The following is a 16897-nucleotide window of genomic DNA, read 5'->3' as shown; positions in this document are numbered from 1 at the left end:
AAGGCTCCTGGACCTGACCATCTTCCCACTAAAGTAATTAAGCTTTGTGCACCACAAATCGCTCCTGTATTGCAGACCATCTATTCCCAATCTTTAGAACATGCTACTCTCCCTCGGGATTGGTTGTCAGCTAACATCACCCCTGTCTTCAAGAAGGGAAATCGAAGTTCTCCTGCAAATTATAGACCAATCTCACTAACATCAGTCCTTTGTAAAGTAATGGAACATGTTATTTTTCACCATATACTGTCCTCTTTTTTTTACATCACTACGACAATAACACGGGCGTTTCCAATCCATGTTCGTATATTATCTATGATGGGATGTTCCGTACGCGTACGTATGGCACGCCGTTTGTAACAAAAATCGCCACTTATTTTCTCAGAAAATAAGCTTATTATCCCAGAAAATAAGTTATTATCTCAGATAATAAAAATCCTTATTTTCCCCGAAAATAAAAAAAACTGCTTATTTTCCAAGCATATAAAAGAATTTAAAATTGCATGCGGACCAATCTCCTTTGCGCCAGCGGCTCTAGATATTGGATTAGTTATTAAACTGTTTGATTGTGGTTTCTTTGTAGGCAGGGCAAGATGGCCATTAAAATGAAGGCAGTGTGTTCGTAATGACAGAATCACAGATTTGGGGCTGGGAGGTACTTTTCCAGGATATTGAATAAATAAAATAAAAAATAAATAAATAAATTGAATCTTTCCTTCGTGCTAGTGGACACCAATTAGGGTATTGCAGTGTAAGCTACGGAACTCACACACTGGAAAGAATGGAATTATATATGTCCAGCCTTGTTTACCTGAAGAATCTCCTGGACGATAACATCATGCAAATGAGTGAACAGCATAGATCAGCTGTTATTGAATGTGTTGGTCAGATTACACGACTTATTAGTTGCTTGAGATCATTAGCTAAGGAATGGCAATTGTATGTTGATACAAAAGAACAACAGGCAGATTTAGTAAGATATCATGCTTCAATCCAGCAATCTGGTAGAGGACGACCTCGTTTTTTGGTGGCAAAGGAACAGCTTGAGTATCTACACTCGTTAGGTTTCACTTGGACTGATGTTGCACACCTAATTGGAGTGTCAAGAATGACTGTGTACAGACGTCGTGAGGAATATGGTATGCTGGATGAACCCATTACAGTGATATCAGATTCTGAACTGAGACAGAAAGTGTTGCAAATTAAAACAACACTTCCAGAAGTTGGAGAATCCATTGTTATTGGCCAGCTTAGATCAATGGGTTATAAAGTTACAAGATGGCGTGTTAGGGAGATTTTAAGATCTACCGATCCAGTAAATGTTACACTACGATGGCCAGGAGGTGCTACGGCAAGAAGGCAGTATTCTGTTCCTGGTCCTAACTCATTATGGCATGTCGGTATGTATGCATGCATGCATGCATTTACATGTGGTACCTTTTGAAATTTAATTTACACGGCTTAGAACTTCACCAATTTATGCTATTTTAAAACTGTTTAACGGAGATACTTGATTGTAAATACTTAAGTGTGTTTAAGACTAAAATTATCTGTCACTTAAGCTGTGGTGCTCACTGACAAAAATTTCAGATCAATAGCCATTACCTATAGTATGTTCACGTTGAGCTGAACCTTGAAAAACAGCTAAAAATTAAAAGTGGATTTTTTCTCAACAGAGTTAACATTTCTGCCAACCAGATGATTATTGGTAACAGCAAAGGTGTCAACAACAGACATGTATGGTTTGGCTCCATTACAAGTTCAGGAAAGGGCTCTGATGGACACTGTACTTATATGGCTTCTCCATAGGAAATGTATTGTGAAAATTTTGATTGGCCGTAAATATTATGTCAAACATTTGAACAACAAGATTTTGAAATATTTTAGCGGCTCAAGCAGTACTGCAAATGAGCCAAATTTCAAGATCATGTGTAATTGCATCCATGAGTTAAATGTTTTTGAGGATTCAGCTCAATGCGAATATACTATAGTTGGTAAATTGGGGGTGTGTATGTGAGAGACCACTTTTCTGGATCTAGTCATGTTGACTTCATCAAGTTTATTGGGCTGAACTACCAATGTCATATATGGACTATTTACTAAAATAGTTAATTGGAAGTTGCTTTGCTTGAATAGTTATATGTTACTGATTTTTATTACATAGATAGCTACTCCCATTTTTTCAATAGATGGACACCATAAGTTAATTCGATGGAAGATGGTGACTCATGCAGGAATTGATGGTTACAGCAGGATGGTTGTGTATATGAATTGTTCAAACAACAACAAAGCATCCACAGTTTACACTCACTTTTTAAAAGCAGTTGAGAAGTATGGTTTACCGTCACGTGTTAGATCTGATCAAGGCAAAGAAAATAAAAGAATTGCAAAACACATGTTACAACACAGAGGCCTAGAGAGAGGTAGCATGTTAACTGGGAGCTCTGTGCATAATCAACGCATAGAGCGCCTATGGAAAGATATGCATCAAAGTGTGACCAAACTGTTTTACCGTCTTTTTTATTACCTAGAAGAAATGAGGCTATTGGATCCATCTAATGACATTCACATTTATTCACTTCATTATATATACATTCCTAGAGTAAACCGTGCACTAACAATGTTTAAGGATGGATGGAACAAACATGGTATTAGAACTGAACATGCATCATCCCCAGAACAACTATTTGTGGCAGGAGCACTTCGATTATGCAACTCTGGCACAATAGCACTGGACTTTTTTGAGCACATTCAGACAGATTCTTATGGGATAGATGAAGAAGGATTAGCACTTGATGAAGATCCTGATGCAGTTGTTATTCCTGAAAATACGTTTGTGCTGACAGATGAGCAGTATCAGCAGTTGCAGCAAAATGTCAACCCTTTAATAGAAAGTGACAATCACGGCATTGAATTATATGAACAAACAATCCAGTTTATAGTCACTAATTGCTTATGATCAAATACCTAATATACAATAATACTAAATCATAATTGAGAATCAAAAACACCAGTCTTGTTCTGCTTGCCATAATGTTCTAAATACCTTGCATCTCCCAGTTCAGTTCCAAACCTGTCAAAACGTTGTTGAACTCCTGCTCGAACTCTGGATAGGAGGTATAGGTTGTGGGTAATTCAAGAAGACACGGACAAGTGTGCCCAATCGGATGCCTAGTGAATCCAGTGGCACCATTAAAAGCTACGGTGATGCGTTCTGCAATCAGTACTGAACTCCCAGTTGTGAACCGTAAAAACCTTCGCACCTCATCATTCCTCATGTTTCCAATATATTGTTGTAGATAATTGAACACTCGCATTTCACAAGGGTTAGACTCAATCGGCTCCTCTATTATGTTCAGCACCTTCTCAGGAGTAGCACTCATGTACATGTACATTGAGTGAAGCTCATCAATTGAAAACTTCCTCCAGAATAGCTTTTCTTCAGAAGAGATGCCACTGTGCATCCCATTTATAGCAGCCATAGGTTTTGTTAGAAACGCATACTTCGCAACGTCAGACAGTTGAGCTCTCAGCTGCAATGAATTGGTTGGAGCAACCCTGGAACCATAACGACTTAAAACTGCAATAAGCTTGTTTTTGAGGTCCTTAGAAAAAGCTGTCGATGATTCTAATGCTTCTTTAACAGTAGTCGCTTCATACGAACACAAACTTTCAGCAAAGGCTTCAATAAGGAATTGTGAAGAAACATTAGTTGTAGGCCCAAGTAAAATACCTGCCAAGCTAGGGAAGGCAATACGAATTGGGATATATCCGCTGATCAGAAAACCATGTGATAAAATCTGTCCCAGCAAAGGCAGAGCTGACATATCAGTAGTTGCATGCAAATTAGGAGTAAGTAAACAAGCTCCATCAAAAAATCTTCTATACACTTCCTCCCAGAATGCACTAAACATATCCCTGCTTACTCCACCGTCATCATAAGCCACTTCATCTTTAAAATGTATACGTAAAGGATATTCTTTCTGAGCATCTTTGCTTTGGAAAAGTCCCATGACATCTCCATAGATTGCATTTCTTCTGATAAGGTGAGCAAAAACAGGCTGAACAGGACAAATGCTGTGCATGAAATCTAAGCGTCTGCCATCAACTGTAAAAAATACAAAGTAAATGCAAAATGTATATCTAATATCGTTAACTTACCAATCTGAATAAATTTTTCATCAGCTATCTTGGCACCTTTGTTATCATCAAGCTGCTAAAGTATAAATACAAAATTACTGCATGGATGGTTTTAATTGTAAACAGTAACCTTATTTAACAGTAACCCCCCCCAGGCAATTTTTGAAAAATACATGCTAAAATGCTGAAATTTGGAGACATTTCCACATAAAATGCTTCAGCTTTGCTGCATGTAGATATTTTATATATTGCCCAATTGGCTCTCTGTAGCATTTGTTAATGAAAAGGTTTTGGAAGGTTCAGACAACCAAGCACATGTGCAAGATGTACCTTCTCACAAGTGTACAAAATAGGTGCATGGCATAATAATGTTGAAACTGAAAAAATTTGAAAATTGTTGGAATGATGTGAGATTGAACTTACAGCATTTTCAATGTGCACCTGAATTAAATAAAACTATGCACCTTAGCAGGAAGATTTGAAAAACATTTGAAAAATACATGGTAAAATGCAAAAATTTGGAGACATTTCCACATCAAATGCTTCAGTTATTTTATATACTGACTATATAGTTCTCTGCAGAATTTGTTAATGGAAAGGTTTTGAAAGGTTCAGACAACCAAGTGCATGTACATGATCACAATTGTACTACAACAATAGGCGCATGGTATAATAATAATGTTGAAAGTGGAAAATTTTGAAATAAGTGAGATTGAATCTGAGAGCATTTTCAATGTGCACATGAATTAAGTATGGCTATAAATAATATTAAAAACTATCCATCTTTGCAGGAAGATTTGAAAAATTCCATAGCAGAACTAAACATCCACTGAATGTTCAGAATCTATTAGAGTAGTTTTGTAACTGCTCTATTAGAGTATTTCGATCTTGTACACCTCCAATACTGATCCGGTCCTTTTTCCATAACTTTTAGCATAAATCTACTGATAATTCCTTGGAAAGATGTTTACAAGGTGAGTTTATAGGTCAGTATTTGTATATATAGTGGTCATATACTTAGGCTAAGACAAATTATCATTACATTCTTGAGCATATTGATCAAGTAAATCCTAAAACTGAAGAAGGGGGGAGGGGGGGGCTTCAGCCCCAAAAGCCCCCCCCTGAGCAACAAAAGCTTTTCCCAAAGACAGTTACAAACATGATCAACTACATGATCACTCACAAAACTACCTCATTATCAATACCATGAGTGCATCGAATCCTACAGACAAGGGAGCATGTAACTTTGTTATAAAGGGCAAAATTCAAACATGGCTGCCGTGTACATGTACTAGAATATGTAACTGTTAAATTTTCCCAATTAGGTTATTATGCAGAGGCGCATGCTCGAATACGTCACGCTTCCGCTGTGAGGAAGCGAAGGTATGGAAATGCAGTCTAATGGCATGACAAAGGAATATTAGCAGCAGGACGGTCTTTCTACAGTTGATAATCACCCAAAATTACTCCACTTGACTATTTCAAGCTTTACCTTCAACTCGATGATCTTCCTAACAAAGCAGTTTTGCGACCTTCACACTAGATGGAGTAGCATCGACCATTCGGTGTATTGCGTGTAAGAATGATGTAACCAATTATATACATAGTAACACTGGACGCCATGTTTGAATTTTGCCCATAGTATTGGTAGTGTATGGAGTTACATGCTCCCTTATCCATAGGATTCGATGCGCTCCTGTCCATACAAAGTTAACAATAACTGAAACACACCGTGCGCATTACCTGCTGAAAGTACATCAATAAATCAATGTCTTCATCATTCGTCACAGTAAGGATGGATGGTAAAGCCACTATGGAATCTGATATAGTAGTTCTCCCACAACATGGCACCACCTCCATTGGGAGAACTGTACATATTTTAAAGCCTGAGATGCTTTCGATCACACTAAAAACAAACTCGTATAGCACCTATAAAAAGTTAATAATGTTAGTTAAGGCATGTTGATAAGTATACCTTGGTGGGATCACTGCGTAAGAAGTTGTAAGATAGTGTTTTCCCATCTGGAAACCTGAATTTGATAGCACAACCTCCTGTGGGGCCATCACCTGCGTATTTGTGCTGAAAGTTTTGTCTAAGCTCTAACAATTCCTAGAATTCACATGCCATCAGTAAGACATAAATTATAGCAGGCTTTACTTCCTGTCTAAGCTTCATCCTGTCAGCTTCTTCAGACTACAACATACACAACATACTTGAGTATGCATGAAGTACTATATGTTACCTTATGCCTGTCTATCTGGAGGCTCTCCTCATATTCTCTATCTTGTTGAGCTCTGATGTTACGAAATTCTTCCAGATTTCCTCGTACTGTCTCCTGTGCCTGTGTTAAATAATGTACATGCCTAGAAACTATAAAACAGCTACATTACTTTATCTCTACTGTTAACAGGAATTGAGTTGTCTTCTGAATCAGATATGGCAACAGCATCATGTTTCTGAAATAAAGGTTAGCATAATACCTGTATGTACATTTGTCAACACAAAGTAACCTTTGGTCTTGACGCAAAAATTGGTGCTGGGGGTAGCTCTCTGATGTCAGGATCCTCCAGTGTGACTGGAGTTAACTTGCTGATGTCAGGATCCCCCTGTGTGGCTGGGGGTAACTCGTGGTTTTCAGGATCCCCCTGTGTGGTTGGAGGTAGCTCACTGATGCTAGGATCCTGTATTAATATAGAAGTACAGTGCACATGCAGTCAAAAATATAAGCAACTTACTTGAAGGTCTCTTTTAATATAAACAAAGCCCTTAGCTCCATAGCTAATGATTGCATCTCCATCTTTCTCCTGATCCTCAGCTTTTTGAAAATGGTGAGCACCATCAATTGACTGGTACTCAAAAGCTGTCAAATTAACATGGGAGAAAGCTTTCAGGACTGCTCGTTTGACATCAGTGGCTGACATTGTTCTAACAATATCGACTTTCATTATCTGCTTGCTGTCCTTTAATGCTGTTCTGTGCTTTCCCCTTGGTATTCCTTTAACATTGCTGGCAACCAATACAAAGGAAATTTTGCTGGGTTTCAATCTGGGATTTCCTTTCTTTTTTTGATGACGACTAAAAGCTATACACTGGGCTGTTGGATCAAATGCAGGACTGAGCCGTGGTTGTTTTGCAGTTGATGAAGGAAACAACTCAGCCAATGCTTGTACATGCTTCTGAGATGGACTTTTGAGTGACTTCACAATGTCAGAAGCTTGTGATACCAGATGCTACAATTACAAAAATGAATATTAACAACATCATTATTGTATGCAACACTTTTCTAGTTAGGTAGTATGTGAGTGTACTATAGTTGCACTGATGATCATTATTACCTGTTTTACTAGAAGTTTAACCAAAGGTTAAACTTTAAGTGACCATGGCAATGGTGAGCACAGAACTGGAGGTTGGACACTATGCATGGTATTCATTAGAAGGTGTGAGTAAACAACCAACACAAAGCTTAGGGGCATAGCTTAGGTAAACTACCTATTCTAGATTATTCTTAACAACAACATGATAGCAGTGGTTGTATATGCAGAACTCAGAGTCATTTACCTACCCCAAGGTCCCTCCCCTTCCACTAACTCATAGTTTCTATTGATGGCGGGTTAGTGTGACATGGGTCGCGCTGTAGCAATATTGGCTAGGAGGGACCATGAGGGCTTCTGGCTTTCCATGGTTGTTGGGGACCATGACCCTATCTTGGCGGGGTCACATGGTTAAGGCTACAGTGCTCTAGCCCATTCTCCCAATTTCTCAAACTTACAATGTGTGGTGTCACCTGATAACAAGTTAACATAATGGGTAATCAGTAGTAATGGGCTGTGGCCAACAGACACCTGCACTGGAGGGCTGGTTCAGGTATGTAATTTGTTTATGGTTTGTGGCATCCACAAGCTAACTCTTTGTAGAGAGTGATGATTGGAACCTTAATTAAATTATCTTTATAGGCATTACTTTCAATGAATTATGAGCAATTGTAACTTGTAGAACCCTACAATAGGCTGTCGGTTAACAATCGGTAAACCCGATCAAAATAATATCGGGTATCGGCTCAACTCAACAAGTGGGAATCGGTACAACACTAGAGTGTACTGTAGTGTAGTGGTTAGAGGTGAATTTGTATTGATACAATATACTAAATATAAACACCTATACCAATCTGATATACCAATACAAGGTGTGATCCAGAAGAACTAAACAGGAAGTTTATGCTATATCCATATTCATTCTATTAGATTTTAAAAATTCAAAGCAGCTTGCAATACTTGTTGCCCATGGTGGTGTGGCCTCCATTAACAACTCAGACAGTAAGGCACTGACAAATACTTTGATGAATGCCCCCCACTATGGCTGGTGGTTTCAATGTGTGTTTCTTCTTATCTCATGGCAGCTTTTTATAGCTCTCCAGTGATTTTTGTTGTTTGGCTGGTATAACATGGACAGTATCCACAATGATGTCATAATTAGCAAAATAGTCATGTTAGTGTGGCAGCTTAACAACTATGAATACAGCAAATATTGTTCATAGTGTTATAAACATGCATGGTAACAATCACAAAGGTATAAGAAGCATAGTAGCTAAATGTGTTGTGACAATGCAAAACAGCTTCTAACCAGGAATGTAGACCAAAACTCTTAATGGGTACATTCATTTGTACTGTATTTACAGTATATTCTTTCTGCCCTATTCAACTTTAAAATGCCACCAGTATAGCAAAACAGAATACCTCGCTGTACACTAGTTGCAACTTGTGTATTCCTATAAGGCTTCCTATAGCAAAGCGCTTTATTTTGCACCAATATGGTATACATCGAAGTAGTGGTACCATAACAATACAGCTGAAATAATACTGGCATTCTTGTTCCAAGTCATCATTACCATGCAGTTAAACTTACGATGTAAATACAGTTAGCTAGCTTTATCATTAATTTTTATACAGTACGTACCTACGGTTACCATGAGCGGATGCAAATGCTTTATTTGAAAATGAAAAATGAAGCTCACCTTGCCTTTAGCTATATCAAAATCTCTAGTATCTCTCTTTCTATCCACCGTGCTTAGTGCACTACACTGCGAGCCTGCCTGTGAGTCTTGCAGCCCGTCTTGCAGAGTGCAAATTAGGCGATCTCCATTCACCACCTGTTCAATATCCGACACATCTACATAAGTATTCCATTTAGCATCCCAACGCTGCAAAATATACACGTTTTTGCTACTATGAGGTCCTCCAGGCTCGCATGAAAAATAGGCAAGGATTCCATCTTTCCCAACTTTCCCCAACTCATTCTCCACGCTGAACACCAAGTGATCTTTATCAATTGTTAGCACCCTACGTGACTCGCCAATCTCTAAGAGAACTTCTATTCTATCCGCTTCCACTTCCACTTCCATTATCTTGATGGTACATCTACGTGACAGTAATGCGCGCGCAGCTGCATATTAATTAGAGTCTAGACTGTGGTCGCAAATTTAAATTCTTTTTATATGCTCGGAAAATAAGCCATTATAAAAATAAGAGCTGTTATTTTCAGGGAAAATGGGGATTTTTATTATCCAAGATAATAGCTTATTTTCTGGGATAATAAGCTTATTTTCTGAGAAAATAAGTGGCGATTTTTGTTACAAACGGCGTGCCATACGTACGGGATAAAATACGCGTATTGGGCAGAACACAACTAAAGACTCTCGTTTTTTTGTCGCTTACGTTTCGACTGGATTTGGAAATCCTCAGTAACTATGCCTATGGTCGAACGGAGATTAGTTTCGAGCGATGCGGTTTAGACTCTGGTTGAGACCGAGATTAAGGCCTGGCCAAAATAGGTTATTTAAAGCTACACCGGTAGCTAGCTACTACGAAAGTTTTCTCTTTGATTTAGACGAAGCGGTATTATTATTATTAATGGACAAAAATTGCTTGGCAGTACAAGACTGTCAAGCTAGGCCGCAGGCCTTTGAGAGTGCCCATATCTTGTTGTTCTCCATAAATCATCAAGATTCTTCTTAAACAATGCCACAGTTGGTGCAGAAATAACATCTGTTGGAAGAGAATTCCACAAATTAACTACTCTGTTGGTGAAAAAATTATGCCTCACTAGCAGCCGAGATCGAAATTTAAAGAGTTTACGGTGGTGACCTCTGGTGGTATCCGTATTACTCAAAGTGAAAAATGAGGTAGGGTTGATGTCATAGTAACCATTCAATATCTTGTAGGTCTCAATTAGATCTCCCCTTTGACGTCTACAATACAGTGAATATAAACCAAGTCTCTCTAGACGAGTTTCGTATGATAAATCAAATAAACTAGGTAATAACTTGGTGGCACGTCTCTGTACTTTCTCTAGGAGATCAATATCTTTCGCCAAGTAAGGGCTCCAGACCTGGATGCAATACTCCAAGTGAGGTCTGACATACATTTTGTACAAAAAAGTCAACAAGTCAACAGAAAAAAGTTTGAAGGACCTTCTTAGCAAACCAAGAACTTGCATAGCTTTTGCTGCAGCCTTACGACACTGTAGAGATGGTTTCAAGTCTTCAGTGCACCAAATACCAAGATCTTTTTCTTCTTGCACTTCTGTGATTTCAAAGGGTAAGTTGGTGGAACTGTCCAGCATAGAGTAGGTGAATGGAGCAGAGTTACCAATCCGCATCAGCTTACATTTAGCTATATTGAACCGAAGCAACCATGTGTGAGACCACTGCAACAATCGGTCAACATCACTTTGCAGCCTGAGGTGATCGTCAAAGCTCTGAATAACAGAATAAATTTTTGTATCATCAGCAAACATTCTTACATTACTTTCAATAAGGTCTGGAATGTCATTAACATATAATATAAACAACAAGGGTCCTAAAACAGACCCCTGGGGGACTCCACTCACCACCTGAGCCCAAGACGACAAGTGACCATTCAACACAACTCTCTGGAAGCGGTTGGAAAGAAAGTTTGATAGCCACAAAGACAAATTACCACGAACACCAAATGCTTCCAACTTGGAGATCAATCTATGATGAGGTACAGAATCAAATGCCTTACTGTAGTCTAGAAATATGACATCAATGCCAAATCCTTGATCCGAAGCAGAAGTCCACTCTTCAAAAGTTGATAACAAGTTAGTAAAACAGGACTTCCTGTTAACAAAACCGTGTTGCTCACCATTAAGTATGCCTTGCCCATCAAGAAAGGTTACCAATTCAGAATGTATAATAGATTCCAGGATCTTAACAACTAAAGATGTCAAACTAATTGGCCTGTAGTTGGAAGCTTGGTTTCTTTGACCCTTTTTAAAAACAGGAACAACGTGTGCCTGTTTCCACTCATCAGGGAGGACACCACTAGATAAGGATTGAGAATACAGAATGGTTAAAGGTACATAAAGTGTGTTAGCACAAGCTTTTAAGACGTAAGAATGTATACCATCTGGACCAGGAGCTTTGTTAACCTTGAGCTCAAGTAGCTTCTGAAGAACTGTTGACTCTGTTATGTCAATATCACAAATACTATCTTCAGACACAAAGGAGGGAACAGGCATACTAGATAAATTTTCTTTGGTAAGTGTTGACTCAAAGAATTGGTTTAGGGTTTCAGTCACCTCCTGGTCATCAGCAGTGAGAGAACCATCACTCTTTATCAATGGGCCAATACTAGGTCTAATCTTCTGTTTAGACTTAATGTAACTGTACAGTGCTTTTGGATTAGAACGAAGCTTGTCTAACAGGGACCGTTCATAAGAATTTCTAGCAGATCGTATCTTACATTTGACATCATTGTGTTTTGCTGCATAGGTGGCATAATCAGATCTTGATTTGGAATGTTTATATTTGGTAAAGGAAAGTTGCTTAGCTTTAATGGCTTTAGAGAGGTTTTTGGACCACCAAGGAGTAGGTTTATTATTTTTAGGAATGGAAGTCGGGATGTATTTAGCTATGGCATCTTGAACTGTCACCTTAAACACATGCCAATCATCATGAACATTGCCAGACAGAACTTCAGACCAGTTGATACTCCCAAAGTAATCATTCATAGCCTCGTAATTACCTTTTCTGTAATTGTACATAGGGACACTCTTTTTGGAAGGCAAATCATCAAAACACTTAAATTTCCACAGTAAACAAACATGGTCACTACTACCTAGAGGGGATAGATGTGTGACTTCATCAATAGAGTTTGGGTCAAGGGTAAATATTAAATCCAAAAGTGAAGGCTGTTGGCCCTGTCTGTAACGTGTACTACTGGCAACATGCTGGACTAAAAAACTGTCTTGAACAGTGTCAAAAAATGTGGATGCTGCAGAACTATCACTACCAGCACAATAGCTTTCAGCCCAATTGATAGTTGGAAAATTAAAGTCACCCATAATTAAAAGGTGGGTAAAGTTGACTAGCTCGTAAAGTCTACCAATGATAGATAATAGTTTTTGATTATTTACGTTAGATGAAGATGGAGCTCTATAAACGACACCAACAAGGAGAACTTCAGCGGAGGAAAGTGTGACTAAACACCACAAGGAATTCTCAAAACCTACATCAGAGTAGTGCAGACTGCCAGTAACTATCTACCAGTGATCAACCTGTACAATCTAAAATCTGGTAAGGTTTAATGATTCATTGGTATGTTATTATTCACAAGTGTAGTATTTAGCTATGCCTATGGGATTAAAGCAGTTCACAATCCGGCGTGCTTTAGACTGAGTCTTCTGTTAGGTTGAGGCTCTTCATGGATCAGAGTAACGGCGAACTAGAGCAGTTCAGACAAGGGGAATATGGTACGTATTGTATCGAGGGGTAGCCAGCGCCCACGCAAAACCCAACACGGTGTACGAGAGTCCCAATATTTAAGTATTTCAAAACGTATTTCTGTATTATTTCAATAAATATTTCATGTATTTATAATTGGATTTCTCAGATAGGTGTACGAGAGTCCCAAGACGTTAGCTACCCCTTGTATTGTATACAGTAGAATATCTTGTTGTATCAACCAGTGGATGGTACTAGGTGCGAGGGGTTTGCAACTCGGAAATCTTAAGATACTGGCAAATTTTGAGATTCAGCTTATAAACAAGTTGATGCTACTGTTAAAATACTAGGCTCACAGTAAATAGAGGTTATGCATTTACGTCATTTTAAGTTAGTAACAATTACTAGACACCATGTTTTTGAGGCAAAAATCAGTGGGACCCATGCAAGAAAATGAAACTTTTCACGATTTTGCACAATTGAAGAAAAACTTGGGGGAAATCGCTACAAGGGGACTGGGTTAACTTAGCAGTACAAGCTGACAAGCAACTGGTGTTTAATGGCGTGTTTCTTCCAGCTGTGAAGCGATATTACTAAGCAACAAATAACAACAAGTTTACCACAGCTTTCTCATTTTCAATAGTGTTCTTTGGCTTGTAACTCATTCTTTCACGTAGATAACCTGTAATTATACGGGAAATATTAATTTTAGTGCGACATCAAATGGATAACCTCTATACTATCCCTTGAATTAATCAACTTATAAATTATTTTAGCTTTGTTTCTCACCTTATTTTGTAACAGAAGCTAAATTAAACATATTTTGTAATTCACCAATTATTTTGTATTTCATCAATTATGTTACTATGCATTGCTAGGGGAGCGTAACTGTAAACCACTTTTGAAACCACATTTCACACACAGAAGTATCTTCTTAACTGTTTATAGTTAGTTTGTTTCGTGTTTTTATATGCAAATTCTTTCACAAAGCCTTATGGCTATTCTTAAGTTTTGTTCATGTGCAAAGGTGATACATCTCCTTGTAACTCAATAAGCTATGACCTTCCTGGTAGCATACTTGGCCTGTTACGTTGTTTTTCAGTTGCCATACACCTGTTACAGCGTGTAGGCTAGCCCTTACTGAACTGTTTCAGTTACCAGCCACACCCTTCAAGTAAACATGATGAAAACATATTAAGCTTTAATACAGTACTTTATTCATTGAACAATGCTTTATTAAAGCAGGCATGCACCCACAACCAGCCAAAGACTGGCTGTGGGCTTGCACCTGGTTTACTGAAATTGGTTTGGCCATAACCATGTGTCTGCATGTCTGCATGTAGGTATGTCTGTCCGTGAGCAAACACGCTTTGAGCTACAGAAAATAACCTTCATTTAATGGATAAAGGTTGTTTACATACTGTAATAATGCTTACTTTTCTGTTTTCATCATGTTTATTTGAAGGGGGTGTGGCTGGTAAGTGAAACTAGTTTAGCAGGGGCTATAGTATGTTCACATTGAGTTGAATCCTCAAAAACAATAATAACTCATGGATGCAATTATACATGATCTTGAAATTTGGTTTATTTGTAGTACTGCTTGACCCGCTAAAATTATTTCAAAATTTTTTTGTTCAAATGTTTGACATAATATTTATGGCCAATCAAAATTTTCACAATGCATTTCCTATGGGGAAGCCTTATAAGTACAGTGTCCATTACAGCCCTTTCCCGAACTTGTAATGGAGCTGAACCATATGTGTCTGTTGTTGACACCTTTGCTGTTACCAAAATCATCTGGTTGGCTGAAATGTTAACTCTGTTGAGAAAAGTCCACTTTTAATTTTTAGCTGTTTTTCAGGATTCAGCTCAACGTGAACATACTATAGCCTATGTGCTGTAACATGCATAAAACAACTGAAAAACAATGACAGGCTCTGTAAGCTACCAGGAATGGTGTATCTTCTCGAGTTGAAAGGGGCATATCCCCTCTGTATGTAAACGAAAATTAAGAGCAGCCATGAGGCTTCATGCAGAGCATGATATACAAACTATAAAACAGTTAAGAAGATACTCCTTCCTTTACGTAATTTGTGGTTTGCTTGAGTTACGCTTCCTTAGTGATTCTTTTTCTCTTCCCTTAGAGATACATAGCAACATAATTGGTTAATTGTGAAATAATTGGTGAATTACGAATATGTTTAATTTTAATGTACTATATGTATTGTTACAAAACAAGGCGAGAAATAAATTAATAGCATGCTGTGTGTGTTAATTTAAGATTGTTATATTCAAGGGATAGTATTTAACTGGGCACTTGGTTTTTAGAAGTAGCACAGCATCAACTTGTTTTCTGTACCTATTTGCTCATGTAGGTGTTGGACAGACATGCAAACACACGGTTTTTGCAAACCAATTTCAGGTCTATATGCCCATAGCTGGCTATGGGTGCATGCCTGGTTTAAACATTTCTGTCAAATTGCATAAGGTTATGCAATGGTATAGTCGCTTTGTAAAGCCATAAACTTATTATTTCCACTAATTGAGGTCTTCAGAAATACCCAAGTGTGTTAATTTGTTTACGGGACACCATTACATCATGTGATACCCTCAATATAACATGGACCTTTGGATGTATAAACCATTGGACATTCTATATTTTAACACCTCGAAAACCACTGGTGAAATTTGGCCAATGAATGGCTATTTGGTTATCTGTATTTTCTGGGTCTTGTAGTTTGACTTGTAGAGAGAAGCTCGCATTTGGTGTAAAACTTCTAAAGAGTACTTAGTCACTGACTTCCTTTGCAATTGTAGTGCTATGTTTGAGGCATATCCACATGACAAAAATATTGCAAATTGAATATGCATTGATTTGAATTACTCGCATCCACACGGAATGCACACTAAGGTGATTCAAATTGAAAGAAAGTGAATTACACAAATCCACCTTCACAGGTAGTTTGAATGCGAGTTGGCTGGTGAATCGGGATTTGCTACATCATAATAATGAAATGCTAGTTAGCACGTGAGGGCTTGACACATTTGCGCGTGACCTTTGTAAACAACACAGGGTAGAAATACAGAAGCGCCCGGTGTGATAAAAGTGCAAGGACCTGTTGAAGCAGTGTTTCATCATCATAGGCAGCTCTTAGAGTTTAAAAGAACAATGGTCCCAAATCATTCACGCACTGTCAGTGGTCTTTCATACTCTACTCATAGAAATCCTTCCGGCACGTTATAAACACAAGTATAAGCGATACTAAGAGCTATTACTTTCATTGTATCGTTAAACTCACTGTTCTCTTGGTTGGCGCAAATCAGTGTTAAGCAAACATTACATTCATTTATGTGCTCATCATATTTGCTCTAGAGTAAATGTGTTATTTACTTCACATTTTTTTGTTGAGTGTAGGAGAAGATAAATAAGATTTATAGCACATGTGGCCTGTATTTGTGCAATTTCACACACATGGACAGATGTAGGATAGATGCTATAAACCTGAAATGCATGTGTAAGACATAAGTACCATACACATGACAAATTTCACTTATAAGCTACGTAGTTTGATTTGACAATTAATTTGATTAGTATAGGTAATCACACACATTTGAGTGCAAATAGAGAATTATTGTACGAGTAATAGTCAAAATTGCACTTGGCGAAACGAGGCAAAGCGGAGTGCAATTTTGGCTGTTATGAGTACAATTATTCCATTATTGCACAGAAATGTGTGTGATATATTGCCTACTAATCAGTCATAGTGACCATCCTTCATGGTTTGTAGTACACATCTATCCAGTTCTATGTGGCCATTAACTTCTACCAGGTGATTGCGTCATTCTTGCATGCAATTTTCTCAATGGATGCATGCAATTTTCTCAATGCGATTTTAGATACTGTAGATTTCCTAACACTTTGATTAATTCCATTCTTGTCTGGCCAAATGATTAGTAATGATCCAGTGCCATTGTCGAATTTTTAGGGATCTATTGTTGATATAGCCTACTTCATG

The 16897-nt window shown here is 38.0% G+C and overlaps 2 protein-coding genes and 1 long non-coding RNA gene across 3 annotated transcripts; 2 read left to right on the top strand and 1 right to left on the bottom strand.

Moving 5' to 3' along the window:
• Positions 1 to 711: 711 nt before the first annotated feature.
• On the top strand, positions 712 to 3396 carry LOC136258284 (uncharacterized). Its single transcript, XM_066051616.1, has 2 exons — positions 712 to 1400; positions 2190 to 3396. Exons 1-2 carry the CDS (start codon positions 782 to 784, stop codon positions 2957 to 2959), a joined length of 1389 nt encoding a protein of 462 aa, XP_065907688.1. The 5' UTR covers positions 712 to 781; the 3' UTR covers positions 2960 to 3396.
• LOC136258283 (uncharacterized) lies at positions 2931 to 9642 on the bottom strand. Its single transcript, XM_066051615.1, has 10 exons — positions 9153 to 9642; positions 6877 to 7371; positions 6652 to 6822; positions 6532 to 6597; positions 6384 to 6482; positions 6299 to 6334; positions 6116 to 6250; positions 5884 to 6069; positions 4162 to 4216; positions 2931 to 4108 (listed from the first exon to the last, which is right to left on the bottom strand). Exons 1-10 carry the CDS (start codon positions 9537 to 9539, stop codon positions 3039 to 3041), a joined length of 2700 nt encoding a protein of 899 aa, XP_065907687.1. The 5' UTR covers positions 9540 to 9642; the 3' UTR covers positions 2931 to 3038.
• Positions 9643 to 11708: 2066 nt separating this feature from the next.
• On the top strand, positions 11709 to 12968 carry LOC136257326 (uncharacterized). The gene is made up of 3 exons (XR_010701910.1): positions 11709 to 12511; positions 12580 to 12734; positions 12780 to 12968. It is a non-coding gene; the product is annotated as an uncharacterized lncRNA (long non-coding RNA).
• The last annotated feature ends 3929 nt before the right edge of the window (positions 12969 to 16897 follow it).

This window comes from Dysidea avara, chromosome 6 (assembly GCF_963678975.1).
Source record: "Dysidea avara chromosome 6, odDysAvar1.4, whole genome shotgun sequence".
Taxonomy (NCBI): domain Eukaryota; kingdom Metazoa; phylum Porifera; class Demospongiae; order Dictyoceratida; family Dysideidae; genus Dysidea; species Dysidea avara.
Note: the sequence above shows the minus strand (reverse complement) of the source record. Positions and strands in the feature narration are given on the sequence as shown.